General features: G+C 41.0%; 1 protein-coding gene across 7 annotated transcripts in view; it reads right to left on the bottom strand.

The window, feature by feature from the left end:
- The window catches only part of sash1a (SAM and SH3 domain containing 1a), a 528,217-nt gene that overhangs the window by 14,269 nt on the left and 497,006 nt on the right, over positions 1 to 16,942 (bottom strand). For all 7 annotated transcript variants that reach the window (XM_061900590.1, XM_061900591.1, XM_061900595.1 and 4 more), the window contains 4 exons: positions 16,597 to 16,806; positions 11,500 to 11,650; positions 9,453 to 9,581; positions 3,592 to 4,529 (listed from right to left, as the gene is read on the bottom strand). In XM_061900590.1, coding sequence (XP_061756574.1) covers positions 3,592 to 4,529; positions 9,453 to 9,581; positions 11,500 to 11,650; positions 16,597 to 16,806 — 1,428 coding nt within the window. The remainder of the gene's footprint in view (positions 1 to 3,591; positions 4,530 to 9,452; positions 9,582 to 11,499; positions 11,651 to 16,596; positions 16,807 to 16,942) is intronic.

Raw genomic sequence — 16,942 nt, 5'->3', positions numbered from 1 at the left:
AATAAAAGTATTAAATAATTATAGTTACATATTAGTTCCACATATAAAGTCTCCAAAGCAGAAGCATATTAGAAAGTAGCCAGTAATAAACGAGTCTGCATCATTAAATTTACTGCGTCATGTCAAAAATCTAATTTATTAATTACTGTTAATTACTAACCGTCTGGAATGGAATTACGCTGTCTTAAAATTGAAGTGTAGGGGTAATTAAAGTACCAATGATTGTCACACACACACTAGGTGTGGTCCAATGCAGAGGACCCATTTCCCCACACCTAGTTTGTGTGTGTGTGACAGTCATTGGTACTTTAATTAGAATAAAATAGATTAAAATAAACTTTATTGTCATTATTTGCATATAACGAGATTAAAGACTCCAATTTAAGGTGCGATTGTGGGAACAAATATGGGGTAAAATAAATAACAGAAGAGGTAATAAAGGAAAAACCAACAATTGAAATAAACAGACTACTATCCAATAAAAATGATAAGCAATCCTGTACAATATACAAAACACTATAGAAATACAAAATACTGTACAATATACAGAACAAGACAAGAGTACCGAAGTAATAAATAACAATCTGTGTCGGATGTATTGCACTCAAAGGGTAGTATTGCACAGTAGGGTATTAGGGCAGGATATTGTATAGGGGTGAATTATTATTATTATAAGTTAGAGTTCAACATGGTGACAACTCTGGGAAAGAAGCTGTCATTGAGCCTGTTTGTTCTGGCTCTGATACACCTACCTGATGGTAGCAGGTGGAACAGGTGGAAGCCAGGGTGTGTGCTGTCTTTGGTGATGTTTATGCTTTCTTGAGCAAATTGTAATTACCCCTCCACTTCAATTTGAAGACAGCATAAGCCCATTCCAGACGGTTAGCAATTAACAGGTCAGTGTTTTTCATACCTACCATTGTTCTGTTTGGGTCATTTCACTTCTTCAAGCCTTTTCTAACATTCCACACGAGAAAATAATACAATTATGTACTATGATTCATGTGGATATATATGTTTAATATCGGTATCGGCCAATACACAAAGCTCTAATATCGGTATCGTATCAGAAGTGAAAAAGTTGTTTGTGGACTCCCCAAAATGTGAGCATATACAGTCGTGGTCAAAAGTTTACATACACTTGTAAAGAACATAATGTCATGGCTGTCTTGAGTTTCAGATAATTTCTACAACTTTCCTCCAGAAGGTCTTATCTTTGTCCATGTAATGTCAGATGAAACAAAAATTGAGCTGTTTGGCCACAATACCCAGCAATATGTTCGGAGGAGAAAAGGTGAGGCCTTTAATCCCAGGAACACCAAACCTACCGTCAAGCATGGTGGTGGTAGTATTATACTCTGGGCCTGTTTTGCTGCCAATGGAACTGGTGCTTAAAATAAGACAATGAAAAAGGAGGATTACCTCCAAATTCTTCAGGACAACGTAAAATCATCAGCTCGGAGGTTGGGTCTTGGGCGCAGTTGGGTGTTTCAACAGGACAATGACCCCAAACACACGTCAAAAGTGGTAACGGAATGGCTAAATCAGGCTAGAATGAAGGTTTTGAAATGGCCTTCCCAAATTCCTGACTTAAACATGTTGAAAATGCTGAGGAAAAAAGTCCATGTCAGAAAACCAACAAACTTAGCTGAACTGCACCAATTTTGTCAAGAGGAGTGGTCAACAATTCAACCAGAAGCTTGTGGATTGCTACCAAAAGCGCCTTATTAAAGTGAAATTTGCCAAGGGATATGTAAGCAAATATTAACATTGCTGTTTGTATACTTTTGACCCATCACATGTGCTCACATTTTAAGTAGACCCATAATAAATTCATAAAAGAACCAAACTTCATGAATGTTTTTTTTAAATGAAAAAGGAGGATTACCTCCAAATTCTTCAGGACAACCTAAAATCATCAGCCCGGATGGAGGTGGGGCCTTACTAAAGTTCTGATTTAAATGTGTGGACAATGCTGAAGAAACAAGTCCATGTCAGAAAACCAAGAAATTTAGCTGAACTGCACCAATTTTGTCAAGAGGAGTGGTCAAAAATTCCACCAGAAGCTTGTGGATGGCTACCAAAAGCGCCTTATTGCAGTGAAACTTGCCAAGAGACATGTAACCAAATATTAACATTGCTATATGTAAAGTTTTGACCCAGCACATTTGGTCACATTTTCAATAGACCCATAATAAATTCATAAAAGAACCAAACTTCATGAGTGTTTGTTGTGACGAACAAGTATGTGCTCCAATCACTGTCACAAAAAAATAAGAGTTGTAGAAATTATTGGAAACTCAAGACAGTTATGACATTATGTTCTTTACAAGTGTATGTCAACTTTTGACTACGACTGTATGCTATAACTTCAGTTGTTATAGTTAACCGCCACCTTGCATGAGAGGAATAAGCAGGATGACTTAAAGGCCTACTGAAACCCACTACTACCAACCACGCAGTCTGATAGTTCATATATCAATGATGAAATATTAACATTGCAACACATGCCAATACGGCCTTTTTAGTTGACTAAATTACAATTTTAAATTTCCCGCGGAGTTTCTTGTTGAAAATGTCGCGGAATGATGACGCGTATGATGACGAGTACGCGTGACGTCTCGAGTTGGAGGGGACATATTAGCGCAGCACCACTTCTGGCTAAAAGTCGTCTCTTCACATCGCGCAATTAAACAGTATTCTGAACATCTGTGTTGCTGAATCTTTTGCAATTTGTTAAATTAATAATGGAGAAGTCAAAGTAGAAAGATGGAGGTGGGAAGCTTTAAAATTCCCGGAGGTGAAGCTGTACTATGGATCAGAGCGGTCAAAAACATGGATCCCGACCACTTGTCAACCGGCAGGTTTCGGTGAGAAAATTGTGGTAAAAAGTCGCCTCTTACCGGAGATCTGCGGAGCTTGCGCCGTCCATGCAGCTGCCGTCAACTTCCCTCAGACACTGGCGTCAAGACACCCGTGGACACACCCCCCGACTATCAGGTACTGTTAAACTCACTAAAACACTAGCAACACAATAGAAAGATAAGGGATTTCCCAGAAATATCCTAACAAATGTGTCTAAAAACATCTGAATCGCTCACAATGCAATCGCCTTTTTTTTTTCTAGTCCTTGGCTATCAATATCCTCAGCCACGAATCATTCATCATCGCTCAAATTAATGGGGGAATTGTTGTTTTCTCGGTCCGAAAAGCTCTTTTTGTTGGAGGCTCCCATTATAAACAATGTGAGGCTGTGAGGAGCCCTCACACGGGTGACGTCATCGTCGGTGATTTCCGGTAAAGGCAAGGCTTTTTTTGTTAGCGACCAAAAGTTGCGAACTTTATCGTAGCTGTTCTCTACTAAATCCTTTCAGCAAAACATGGCAATATTGCGAAATGATCAAGTATGACACATAGAATGGACCTGCTATCCCTGTTTAAATAAGAAAATCTAATTTCAGTAGGCCTTTAAAATTATACGCAAAGTCAAAGCACAAAAGTGTCATACGAGTGAGAGTATTTGCTCCCTCAAGCCAGATAAATGGGAAGTTTATGTGTAAAAAATAAATCGACAGTTTGTGTTTTGTTTACCTTGTCCGAGTAAGGCTCCTCCGTGAGATCGATGCCCTCGGCCTCCAGTCGCTGCTCCAGCAGGGTGAGCAGGTCAGGGCTCATCTTGGATTGGGACACCTTCCTGGACACGGCCACCTTGCTCCCCAGGTCGGAGAGCCAAGGGGGCGGCAGCGATGCGCCCGCGTCCTCTCCTGCGGGGGACGGCGAGGCGTGGCAGGGGCTGCTCGGCGTCTTGGCGGGCAGCGGCGGCGGAGCGGCGCTCACGCTGCAGCGAGTCACGGGGCTGCTCGGTTGGGAACGGGTGAGCGAGCGTGTCGGGGAAGGCGTGGGAGATGGCGAAGAAGGCAGGGAGAGGGGGGAGTGACTGTTTGCGAGTCTTTCTCTGGACTTTTTAGCGGGGACAGGAGGCGGAACTGGTGGCTTTTTGGCATGAGTCCGAAGCACTCTCTCATTACCTGGGGTGGACTCAGGGGGACTTGAGGTTGGCGCTGGAGGGGAGGGGGCTTGGCTGGTGGGGCAGGGCGGGCGTAGAGGCAACTGCGAGGGCACAGGTGGTCTGTCAAGCCTCGGTTTTGGACTCACTGGTGAAGTCCTTGGAGAACCCTTAATGGGGCTCCTGGCGTCCAGAGCTTTAACCTCCATGTCCGTCCTTTGTTCCCAGTGCAGGTCCCCCAGAGAGTGGGAGCGTTTCCACGACGCGGTGAGCAGGAAGGGTTCATCCAGGTCCTCGCAGCTCCGACTGGTCCCGACGGGCGAATGTCTTTGGGCTTTGCGGAGCCCCAGCAGGTTGAAAGCCTTCAGGGAGGATCTGCTGAATAAGCTTTTAGGGAACTTTGTGCGCTGGTTCTTGCTGTCCTGCTGCAGCGCCTCACTGGAAGTAGTCATGGGGAGTGTGGGATAGTCCGGAGACTGGCGGGCGGAAGAGCCACCGGAACGGGACGTCTTCTTGCTCTTACCTGCAATGGAACAAAAATGACTTCCAAGAAGAACTCCCTGATTGTATAGTGCAGCCAACTTCTACGAGACATCACTAAAAATACAGGACAAGTGGTCACTTTTACAAGACGTTGTTATGGCAACAAGTATGGTCTGACACTAGAATGAAAAGCTGAAGCAACTTACCGGGTGACAACAGCCAAAGTATTTGAATGAGATGAAAAATCGAAGTTCCAGACAATGAAATGTCTAAACGGCGCCCAGCAAATGGAACAAATAAAAATGTTTTTGTTGACTGCTACTACTACTACAGAGTCATGTGACACTAGGTGAGGGTATCTTCAGATCAGATTCAAGTCTTTTATTTTTTCCTCCCTCGAGTACAAGGGGTGTTTCAGAAAAGAAAGTGGCGAAAAAACACATGAAAACAACAAAAATAAAGTTGTGATTACGAGCGAAATAAACGTTTTTAATTCCATTATTAATGTGTAATTCTTAAAAAAAAAAAGCAGGAATATTAGGAGGAAAAATTTGCAATTTTACTAGAAAATTTGTGGTTTTAAAGAGAAAATGCTGTAGTTCATTTTATGACAACGAGCATTGTCCAAGGAAAACGCCGTACTTCTAAAAGAAAAAAATTGTTTTTAACACAAATGTTAATTTTAACATTTTACATAAATGTCTAAGATTAACTAAAAACGTTTGAGAATATTTTTTTTTATCATGAGAATGTATTTTGAATGTAAAGCATCCATCCATCCATCCATCCATGTTCTACTGCTTATTCCCTTTTGGGGTCGCGGGGGGCGCTGGCGCCTATCTCAGCTACAATCGGGCAATAAAAACGAAATTTAAAAAAAGGACAAAGTTATATTTTACCCCAAAAATATCAGAAACAATAATGCGACGTTTAAGGAGAAAAAAATCATTTAAAAAAATATACTAAATAAAAATTGTGATTCAAGGAAAACGTAATTTTAAGAGAATAACGTTGTCATACCTATAAAAATATGATACAATATATTAATATATCAGTATATATTATATACTGTATATCTATCCACCCATTTTCTACGGCTTGTCCCGTTCGGGAGCCTATCCCAGCTGCATTCGGGCGGAAGGCGGTGTACACCCTGGACAAGGCGCCACCTCATCGCAGGGCCAACACAGATAGACAGACAACATTCACACTCACATTCACACACTAGGGCCAATTTAGTGTTGCCAATCAAACTATCCCCAGGTGCATGTCTTGGAGGTGGGAGGAAGCCGGAGTACCCGGAGGAGAACCACACATTCACGGGGAGGACATGCAAACTCCAAACAGAAAGATCCCGAGCCCAGGATCGAACCTAGTATTGTGAGGCACCGTGCTGCCCTATACTGTATATATAATATGTAAATATTACATAAATGTTGTATTCTATAATGCTACTATGGTACATTTTTAGTCTACTTTACACCTGCACTATCCTTACCATCCTTACCCTTTCCATCATTTGTAACTGAGCTACTGTGTGGAACAATTTCCCTTGTGGATCACTAAAGTTAGTCTAAGTCCAAGTCATTTCTACAAGAGTGGATTGTTACATTTGAAGTGAAAATTGCAAACTAGCTGTAATATGATGCTAAAATGTCACAACTTTAAACATTATTTTACAAACCAATGAGTATGAAGTTGTATGAGGACAATGCAATTGTCATATTAAATATTAAAATCGAATTAAAGACATATCATTAAAACAATACAAGGAAAATGCAATTTTACATAAATAGTAAAACGAATATCATGTTTGCAGTTAATACACTCAGAATTTGGAAATATATTTTTTGTTACATTTAATTTGAAAAAATTATGATAAAAAAAGTTTATTTTACTATGACAACAGTCATGTTGGCGTGTAAAAAGTAGTCATTTTATGAGGCAATTTTTTCAAAGCTGTACCCTTACGCAAGAATGTCACAATTTTACGAGAAAAAGAGTTGTGATACTATTAAAAAAATAAGTCATGCAATTATGAAAATGACAATGTAGTTGTATAATGACAAACAATTATGAATGGCAAATATTAAAATCAAAATAAGATATATAAAATAAAGTTGAAGGTGCAAGGGAAACGACATTGTAATATTACAAGAACAAATACTGTAGAGTTAAAAGGAACAACTCGTAAAATGTACAAAAATAAAATGTTAATATGAGAAAAATTAATCAAAAAAAAAAAAAAAATATATATATATATATATATATATATATATACAGTACAGGCCAAAAGTTTGGACACACCTTCTCCTCATTCAATGTGTTTTGTTTATTTTCATGACTATTTACATTGTAGATTGTCACTGAAGGCCTCAAAACTATGAATGAACACATGTGGAGTTATGTACTGAAATAACTGAAAACACTTGTTTTATATTCTAGTTTCTTCAAAATAGCCACCCTTTGCGCAGATTACTTTTTCGCATACGCTTAGCATTCTCTCGATGAGCTTCAAGCACACCTGTGAAGTGAAAAACATTTCAGGTGACTACCACTTGAAGCTCATCGGGAGAATGCTAAGAGTATGCGAAAAGGTAATCAGCGCAAAAGGTGGCTATTTTGAAGAAACTAGAATACAAAACATGTTTCAGTTATTTCACCTTTTTTTTGTTAAGTACATAACTCCACATGTGTTCATTCATAGTTTTGATGCCTTCAGTGACAATCTACAATGCAAATAGTCTTGAAAATAAAGAAAACGCATTGAATGAGGTGTGTCCAAACTTTTGGTCTGTACGGTATTAAAAAGATGGAATTTTATGAGGGAAATATTCATTCAGTGAGGAAAAAAATACATGTTTCTACAGCTTGTAACATTGACGGAAAAACTTATTTCTATGGAAAAGACCAGAAATGAGACAAACAGCTATTTTACAAGAAGTCATAATGCTAAAAAAATGGAGAACGTTTATGAGAAGAATTATGAAAAGGCTTGCATTCAGTCTGTCATTTGACTGTTGTGGTTCATTTCTTAAAGCTAATAACTTTTAACACAGGACAGATATTGAGTAGGAGAGCGATACGGAGAGAGGGACTTTGATGCAAGAACAGGAAAAGTGATTACATGACATGGATTACTACTGATCATACCCTTCAAGGATCAACAGTGATATTATGGCTACAAATGATGTATAAACATGCCCCGTTCTACTTCAAATTGTCAAATCTATTCTTCAAACTCTGCGACATATTGTTCGTACTCTTAGCACTGTGGAACCCTGAAGAGAAAATGCAGAATGTGAAGTGAAAACGTTAGTTTGTATAGAGAAGAATGAAGAGAAAACAAGAGCAAGCAGCACTTTCTTTATTGGGTTTTAATCAGGGGGAGGGAGATTTTTGCTTTTAATTCCACAATTGAAATCTTCATCGTGGCAGAATAATCATAGCTAACACACACCCACACACGTAAAAAAAACCCAGCAGATTTGCGCTAAAAATTCCAAATTGAATTGAGAATGTCTTCCGAATTTCAATTCAATTCCACGAATTTGAATTGAGGTTGCAAACAGGAAGTAGAATTAAAATTACAACTGGAACTGAAGGAAGCAGAACTAAAATGGAAGTAAATCGAAGAACCCGGAAGCAAATGCGTCATCCCATAGCTTGTGTTTGTAAATTGTTTTTTAATTTGTTTTATAATATAGCGTTAACAAAACATCTGTATTTTTATAATATAGCGTTATATTTTTATAATATAGCATTAACAAAACGTCTGTATTAATCATGACCCCGGAAGTAAATGGGGGGGGGGGAAGGTTTTTGTAGGGGGGAAGAAATTTGGCGTGACAAGGCATTGATATTGGTACTTGGCGCTATCTCGCTAGCATGCTAACAATTAGCTTTTAGGCATTCACACACAATTTATACAGATATTGCTTTTTGCAGTTTGATGCAACTTAATGAAAAATGGTGGAAAAAATATTTCCATAATACTTTACTTTTTTTAAGTATTTAAAATGAAGGTAACTGGTATTGAATTGAATAGTAAACTATTTCTAATATCTATGGCAGAACATTTGCTAAGTGTGACAAATTCCTTTTGTTATTTGGCTAAAAAGAATGTATTGGAATTTCAAATAATTTAATTCCACGTCCTGTAATTCCAATTCAATTCAAAATCCTGTTTTTCAACTGAATTGAATTGAAACGTCAAAAGTGTAATTTTGCACAAGCCTGAAAGCCAATATATACAATGGAAAGCAATAATCAGGGGCGACAGAGCAGTGATTAATGAGTTATGGCGGGGGTGTTTTTCTGTTTTTGTTTTAATTGAATGTGCCGTGGGCCGCACACGACCGCACTTTGTACACTCTTGGAAGCAAATCAGATCAGCAAAGAGCTAGAGCACTATTTAAATGTACTGTAAATAAATCTGACACATTCTCTATTTGAATAAATATTTGCTTTGAGGCACCTGATGCAAGACGGCTGCGTGTGTTAAAATATATTTTAAAGACAAGCTGTGTACATTTAGCAAAAATACTCGTAATCGTCCCCCTCGTGTACTCTCATCAGAGCTGGGAATCCTTCGTTTGGCAGAGAGTTTGTTCTCATGTGCACGGGGGAGGGTTTCTCCCTTTGGCCATAGACCCCCAGCATGGTGGGGTAGACCAGGCTTAGTGGTCTGGGGCCGGGCTCCTTCACAAGTGGGCTTTGGCGCTGATGATACTGAAGGCCTACAAGGATGGAAAGAGTGATGGGGGATAGAAAAAGAATGTCATGAGTAGAGCAGGACAGATTGAGGGTTTAAAAGCAAGGTGGCGGTATTCCTGCCCAGGTAGGCGGAATGCAGAGGCGTGGAGGGGGTGTGGAGTAGTAGGAATGGAGTCGCCGTGCCGCGAGGGATATTCGATTTTACTTAGGACTCCCGGTGGTCAAGTCTGAGTGTAGCCATCATTACCGTTCTCCAGGTTCTCGTTGCTCTCGTAGCACCCGGAGTCCCGCGGGGAGTCTCCCACGAGACCTCCACCGTCGGACAGCAGCTTCTCCTGGGAGGCCGGCAGACCGCCACGTTCCGGGTCGCTGCTGCCTGGAGACACATGGGGAGGGCGCGGGGGGAAGTCAGCCTTTTTCTCACATAAAATGATCAAACTCATGACTAAAAGTGATGAAAAAAAAAACATACGTATGAGAGTAGATGACCACAATGTATCATACTTGTCATTTTCTTCTGGATAGGTTGTCATGCAGACCAGTAAACACGGACACACAATACTGGTGGAGTTATTTTATGGAAATCTTGTAGCCGTGTTGAGAAATGTGTCGTTTCTGCCGTATAAAACACCCAAAAAGTGTTTCTGCTGCCCCAGACTGAAAAATTGGATGATCCTGTCTAGAGATGTCCGACCGATAATGGCGTTTTTGCCGATATCCGATATTGTCCAACTCTTAATTATTGATTCCGATATCAACCGATTTCGATATATACAGTCGTAAAATTAACACATTACTATGCCTAATTTTGTTGGATGCATTAAACAATGTGACAAAGTTTTCTAAAATAAATCTACTCAACTTATGGGAAAAAAATGCCAACATGTGAAGTGGAGTGAATTATATTTATATAACGGTTTTCTCTAGTGACTCAACGCGCTTTACATAGTGAAACCCAATATCTAAGTTACATTTAAATGGTAAATGGTTGTACTTTTCTACCCCTTTTTAAGGAGCCCAAACGCTTTAACAGTATTGCCACATTCCCCCATTCACACACAAATTCACACAATGATGGCGGGAGCTGCCATGCAAGGCGCTAACCAGATCCCATCAGGAGCAAGGGTGAAAGGTCTTGCCCAAGGACCCAACGGACGTGACTAGGATGGTAGAAGATGGGGATTGAACCAGTAACCCTCAGATTGCTGGCACGGCCACTCTACCAACTTCGCCACGCCGTCCAACCATTTAAACCAGTGTGGGTGGCACTGGTAGCAGGTGGGTAAAATGTCTTGCCCAAGGACCCAACGGACGTGACTAGGATGGCGGAAGCGGGAATCGAACCTGCAACCCTCATGTTCCCGGCACGGCCACTCTACCAACCGAGCTGTACCGCCCCAAGGCACTGCCATATTTATTATTGAAGTCACAAAGTGCATTATTTTTTTTAACCAGCCTCAAGACAGCAGCTTGGAATTTGGGACACGCTCTCCCTGAGAGAGCATGAGGAGGTTGAGGTGGGCGGGGTTGCTGACCTGTCTCCGCTCGAGATGGTCTCCTACTATGGACTGGACTCTCACTATTATGTTAGATCCACTATAGACTGGACTTTCACAATATTATGTCAGACCCACTCGATGTCCATTGCATCCGGTCTCCCCTAGAGGGGGGTGGGTCACCCACATATGCGTTCCTTTCCAAGGTTTCTCATAGTCATTCACATCTACGTCCCACTGGGTCCTGAGTTTTTCCTTGCCCTTATGTGGGCTCTGTACCGCGGATGTCGTTCTGGCTTGTGCAGCCGTTTGAGACACTTGTGATTTAGGGCTATATGAATAAACATTGATTGAATGCGTGGGTTCCCTCCGGGTACTCCGGCTTCCTCCCACTTCCAAAGACATGCACCTGGGGATAGGTTGATTGGCAACACTAAAATTGGCCCTAGTGTGTGAATGTGAGTGTGAATGTTGTCTGTCTATCTGTGTTGGCCCTGCGATGAGATGGCGACTTGTCCAGGGTGTACCCTGCCTTCCGCCCGATTGTAGCTGAGATAGGCGCCAGCGCCCCCCGCGACCCCGAAAGGGAATAAGCGGTAGGAAATGGATGGATGGATGATTGATTGATTGATGCCAGGTAACAAATGAAAAAAACGAACAAATAGGCTTCAAATATGGTTTCTTGCATAAAAATGGACCATAAAGCTGAATTTTGAGAAGTTTAGTATATTTTTAAATATTCTAAGTGTTCCCTTGTTAATAAAACCAAGGTCAGGGCGTGTTTTCCAGGCAACTTACTGTCATATTCCTGCAGCAGCTCTACAGCGGTGAGCAGCACAGCTCTGTGTTGAGGGTCTTTGATGTTCAGCTCGTCCAGGTCCTCCTCCTCTAGCAGTTTGAAAGTGTCCAAGTCCTCGTAGCCGTTGAACAGGAATGTCGGCATGTGTTCCTGCGCACAAGAAACGTGACAGACTACAACATCAGCAAACTGGGAAGCACTCGTGAGAACAAGAAAATATCGAAGCTAAACAGAAAAGTTACTGACTCATTCCTAGCCAACTAATGTCAATATTGTTTTTCTTCCGACTGGCAGGCAATGTTGATGAAGCTCACTTCAAAACGTTACGTTGTTGACAAGCATACAACTCAAGTTATCACAAGGCAGCTGTGAAAACAAACCAACAGCGAGAGGTGGGAACTAGTTGGGAACAAAAGGAGGCACGCGGTAATTGAAAAGCTGAAACTCTTCACAAAATAACTTTGACAGGCGAGAAAACGCTGACAGAGAAAATTGTTTAAAATGCATGACGCCGCCTGCCCTTGACACAAATCACTGCAAAGCAATGCTAGGTACTGTCGACATGACACCCATAGAATGTGTCACCAGTGATGCTCACAGTGGAATCTTTTGTTTCTATAGAACCCATCCATCCATTTTCAACCGCTTATTCCCTTCGGGGTTGCGGGGGGTGCTGGAGCATTTCCCAGCTGTACTCGGGCGGAAGGCGGGGTACACCCTTGACAAGTCGTCACCTCATCACAAGGCCAACACTAATAGACAGACAACATTACCACTAACATTCACACTCCAGGGCCAAACTTGAAAGCAGAAAGCGGTCCCTCCCTCCCGTCGATTGGTAAGTGTTTGTTTGGCATTAAATGTGGGTGGAGGGAAAGGCTGGATGCAAATATAGCTACAAATGTACATACAGCTAGCCTAAATAGCATGTTAGCATGCCGTGCTAATCGAAGCACACTCCACGTAAGTCATCTTGAATCCGTCCCTAATCGAGTTGTTACACCCTCCGACAACACACCGACGAGGCATGATGTCTCCAAGGTACGGAAAACAGTCGGAAAAACGGAAAATAACAGAGCTGATTAGACTCGATGTTTGTAATGTGTTTGAGAAAATGGCGGACTGACTACCTAGGTAGAAAGCGAATAACAGAAAGGCATTTAATTCGCCAAAATTCACCCATTTAGGGTTCGGAAATCGGTTAAAAAAATATATGGTCTTTTTTCTGCAACATCAAGGTTGACGCTTACATAGGTCTGGTGATAATGTTCCCCTTTAAACTTGTCCAAGTCGTTTGTGCTGCAAACATTTTTTTGTCTAACTATTACACAAACGAATGGGACAAGTTAGGGGTGATTTTGACAAGGTTGAAGAGCTGGATGATGTCACTAATCAAAAAATGTATTTTAAAATAACTTAAAAACTGTCACGGCACAAACGGAATGTTTTACATCACAAAAGAATGGAGTATTATTTTAGCATTTGCAATAACTTCACACAGGTGAGTTGCCGCGGCCGTGTATTTAATGCCGGCCCCTAAGTGCCAAAAGGGGGGAACGCCGCACGTGTAGAGATAAATATCGCGTGCACACAGCGAGGCCACGTGAGCACCAAATGAGTCAGTGCAAGCAAAATTACCGTTTTTTCCGCACTATAAGGCGCAACTAAAAACCTCCAATTTTCTCTAACGCTGACAGTGCGCCTTATAATCCGGTGCGCCTTATATATGGACCAATATTGAGCCACAACAGGTCTCGCAACAACGGTAAGCAGACGCCGACTTTACTTTCCCCCGTAGAAGAAGTGCACGGTGCATGCTGCGCAAGGCGTGCCGCTTCATTTCCATTTTTGTGTTTATGTAAAGACCCCAGAATGGCTCCTATTAAGACACGCTCACGACGCAGAGTGTGGTCCGAGCTTTCAGGAAGGCAAACATTGTCACTGAACAGCCTTGAATAGAGTCAGCGACACTGACCTAATTAATGACGACTTCGACGAGAAGTGCATGCCGTATTTGCCCAACTGTTTAATTCGGACACTGAAGAAGAAGAATTTGAGGGATTTGTGGATGAGGAATAACTTAATAAAGTGAGCTTTACATGTTTATTTTGTGTGTTGTGTCACATTAACGTTTGATAAACGTTGAGTTATTGATATATTATTGCTTTGCACTATTTCGAGTGTTACTATATTGTGATTGCACTAACGTTTGATTTCCCATAACAGTATCAGAATGTTTTTTACGTGTTTATTGAATCGGGGAAAAATTCCCCTCCACTATGTAATATACAGTGGGGCAAAAAAGTATTTAGTCGGCCACCGATTGTGCAAGTTCTCCCACTTAAAATTATGACAGAGGTCTGTATTTTTCATCATTGGTAGACTTCAACTGTGAGAGACAGAATGTGAAAAAAAATCAAGGAATTCACATTGTAGGAATTTTAAAGAATTTATTTGTAAATTATGGTGGAAAATAAGTATTTGGTCAACCATTCAAAGCTCTCACTGATGGAGGGAGGTTTTGGCTCAAAATCTCACGATACATGGCCCCATTCATTCTATCTTTAACACGGATCAATCGTCCTGTCCCCTTAACAGAAAAACAGCCCCAAAGCATGATGATTCCACCCCCATGCTTTACAGTAGGTGTGGTGTTCTTGGGATGCAACTCAGTATTCTTCTTCCTCCAAACACGACGAGTTGAGTTTATACAGAAAAGTTGTATTTTGGTTTCATCTGACCACATGACATTCTCCCAATCCTCTGCTGTATCATCCATGTATCCATTTTGGTATAAACTCAACTCGCCGTGTTTGGAGGAAGAAGAATACTGAGTTGCATCACAAGAACACCACACCTACTGTGAAGCATGGGGGTGGAAACATCATGCTTTGGGGCTGTTTTTCTGCTAAGGGGACAGAACGATTGATCGTGATAAGGAAAGAATGAATCGTGTATCGTGAGATTTTGAGCCAAAACCTCCTTCCATCAGTGAGAGCTTTAAATGGTTGACCAAATACTTATTTTCCACCATAATTTACAAATAAATTCTTTAAAATTCCTACAATGTGAATTCCTGGATTTTACATTCTGTCTCTCACAGTTGAAGTGTACCTATGATGAAAACTACAGACCTCTGTCATCATTTTAAGTGGGAGAACTTGCACAATCGGTGGCTGACTAAATACTTTCTTGCCCCACTGTAGGTGTTGCACTACATGTTGTACCTTGCTGTTGTTAAAAGATAAACAAAATACCACGTCACTGACTTTACCTTGGGGAAAATAATAAATCAGCTGTTTATTAATTTTGGGAGTGAACGGAGTGGTCAGAACGCTGCTTTTAATAAAGTTTGACTTACCATGAATTGATTAACGTGGACCCCGACTTAAACAAGTTGAAAAACTTATTGGGGTGTTACCATTTAGTGGTCAATTGTACAGAATATGTACTGAACTGTGAAATCTACTAATAAAAGTTTCAATCAATCAATCAATCAAACTTATCTGACTGTTTTGTTGATATTCCCTTTAGCGTAACTCCATCTAAAGCAGGGGTGTCAAACTCAAATACCGAGTGGGTCAAAATTTAAAACTGAACAAAGCCGCGGGCCGAGGTTGAACAAATTGACCTTTTAATAGGGACCCAAAAAAGTTTTGCATTGAATATTGAACAAGCAAGGCTTATGTAACTTTATAGTGACATGCCAAATCAAGTTTGAAATAATAGTAATAATAATTTTAAAATATCAATGGCAAATCAAATACAAAAAAAAATGTAATTAAAATTGAATGCCTCTTTTCTATTTGCAGCCTTCTGAGGTAAATATCAAAATATACTTTTTCCACAGGCTAATAATAAATTTGAAAATAAAATAACAATAATTAATGAATCAAACATTCAAGCCTTGAAGTAGCAAGAGAAAGTGCATGAATAAAATGTTAATTGTTGCTCAATTTGCTACACTGATTTGCTTTAACACTGAATATGGAACAAGCAACACTTATATAATGTTAGGTGTAAAATCGACTTTCAAAAAACAAAGGAAAAAATATCAATGGTGTATTAAATAAAATTAAAATAATTTTTTTTTTAAACTTTTCAACATTAAGTACTTCCACAGGCTAATAAATTTCAAAATAAAACAACATTGAGGTGGGCGGGGTTTGGCGGGAGCGGGGGTGTATATTGTAGCGTCCCAGAAGAGTTAGTGCTGCAATGGGTCCTTGTAGCGTCCCAGAAGAGTTAGTGCTGCCATGGGTTCTGGGTATTTGTTTTGTTGTGTTACAGTGTGGCTGTTCTCTCGAAATGTGTTTGTCATTCTTGTTTGGTGTGGGTACACAGTGTGGCACGTATTTGTAACGGACATTAAAGGCTTTGTTGTACGGGTAGAAATTGGGAGAAATTCGGGAGAATGGTTGTCCCGGGAAATTTTCGAGAGGGGCACTGAACTTCGGGAGTCTCCCGGGAAAATCGGGAGGGTTGGCACGTATGAGTATTAGCGGTGAATGCAGTGTTACAGCGGCAGCGCCGCTGTATAATACCGCCGGGCCAGCTCTAATGTTAATTTGATATTGCCTCAAGGGCCAAATGAAATTACACGGCGGGACAAATTTGTCCCGCGGGCCAGAGTTTGACACCCATGATCTAAAGGATGCATAACGTAACCCCAGCCTTTCTGTAGCATCTATTCTATGCGCCTTATAAATGAACAAAGTTTTAAAATAGGCCATTCATTGAAGGTGCGCCTTATAATCCGGTGCACTTTATAGTGCGGAAAATCTGGGTTGTTTTTTATAAACAAACTAAAAATTATTTTGGTAATGTTTGGACGGGGTACATAACATCCAACAAAGCATGTTACCATGCAGCTTGTTAGCGAGTATGAGTGACCTTTTTTTTATGTGGTTCTGTCCAAAGTTCATGTTTATGAGTAATGTGTCATTGCCATGACTAAAATATCTCAGCTTGTCTGTAATTTCTTCCATTTTATCTTCTTCTACGCTTCACTGTAGTGACTCCATGACTACACCATGTCAAATATTTGTCCTTCGCTGTGCACTGCGGTGGAAGGTCTGGCACGTGGAGCATCCCACCTTGAGGTTGATGCGCTCCAGCAGCTCCTCCACGGACGTCGGCTTGGGTGGTCTGTTCTTCCTCCTCCTCCTCATCGGCCGCTTGGGCTTCTCCTCTTCCTCGCTCAGCACGTCCACGTAGATGAACTTGAAGGTGCCCACCTTGTTGTTGAGCAGCCCCATCCAGGTGCCCATGGGTGGCTTGCTGATGATGTCGATCACATCACCGTGCTGAAAAGTGACCAAAACAAGGAGGCCATCACGTCTGAAGTCCTAACTAGAAGGCCACAATCATACTGTATATTCCACTTTGCATGCTCCATTTGTTTAGGACAGGGATGTCCAAAAGTGCGGCACTTGGTACATA

The sequence above is a fragment of the Nerophis ophidion genome, linkage group LG05 (genome assembly GCF_033978795.1).
Source record: "Nerophis ophidion isolate RoL-2023_Sa linkage group LG05, RoL_Noph_v1.0, whole genome shotgun sequence".
Classification (NCBI taxonomy): Eukaryota; Metazoa; Chordata; class Actinopteri; order Syngnathiformes; family Syngnathidae; genus Nerophis; species Nerophis ophidion.
This window is presented reverse-complemented; position numbering and strand designations above follow the sequence as displayed.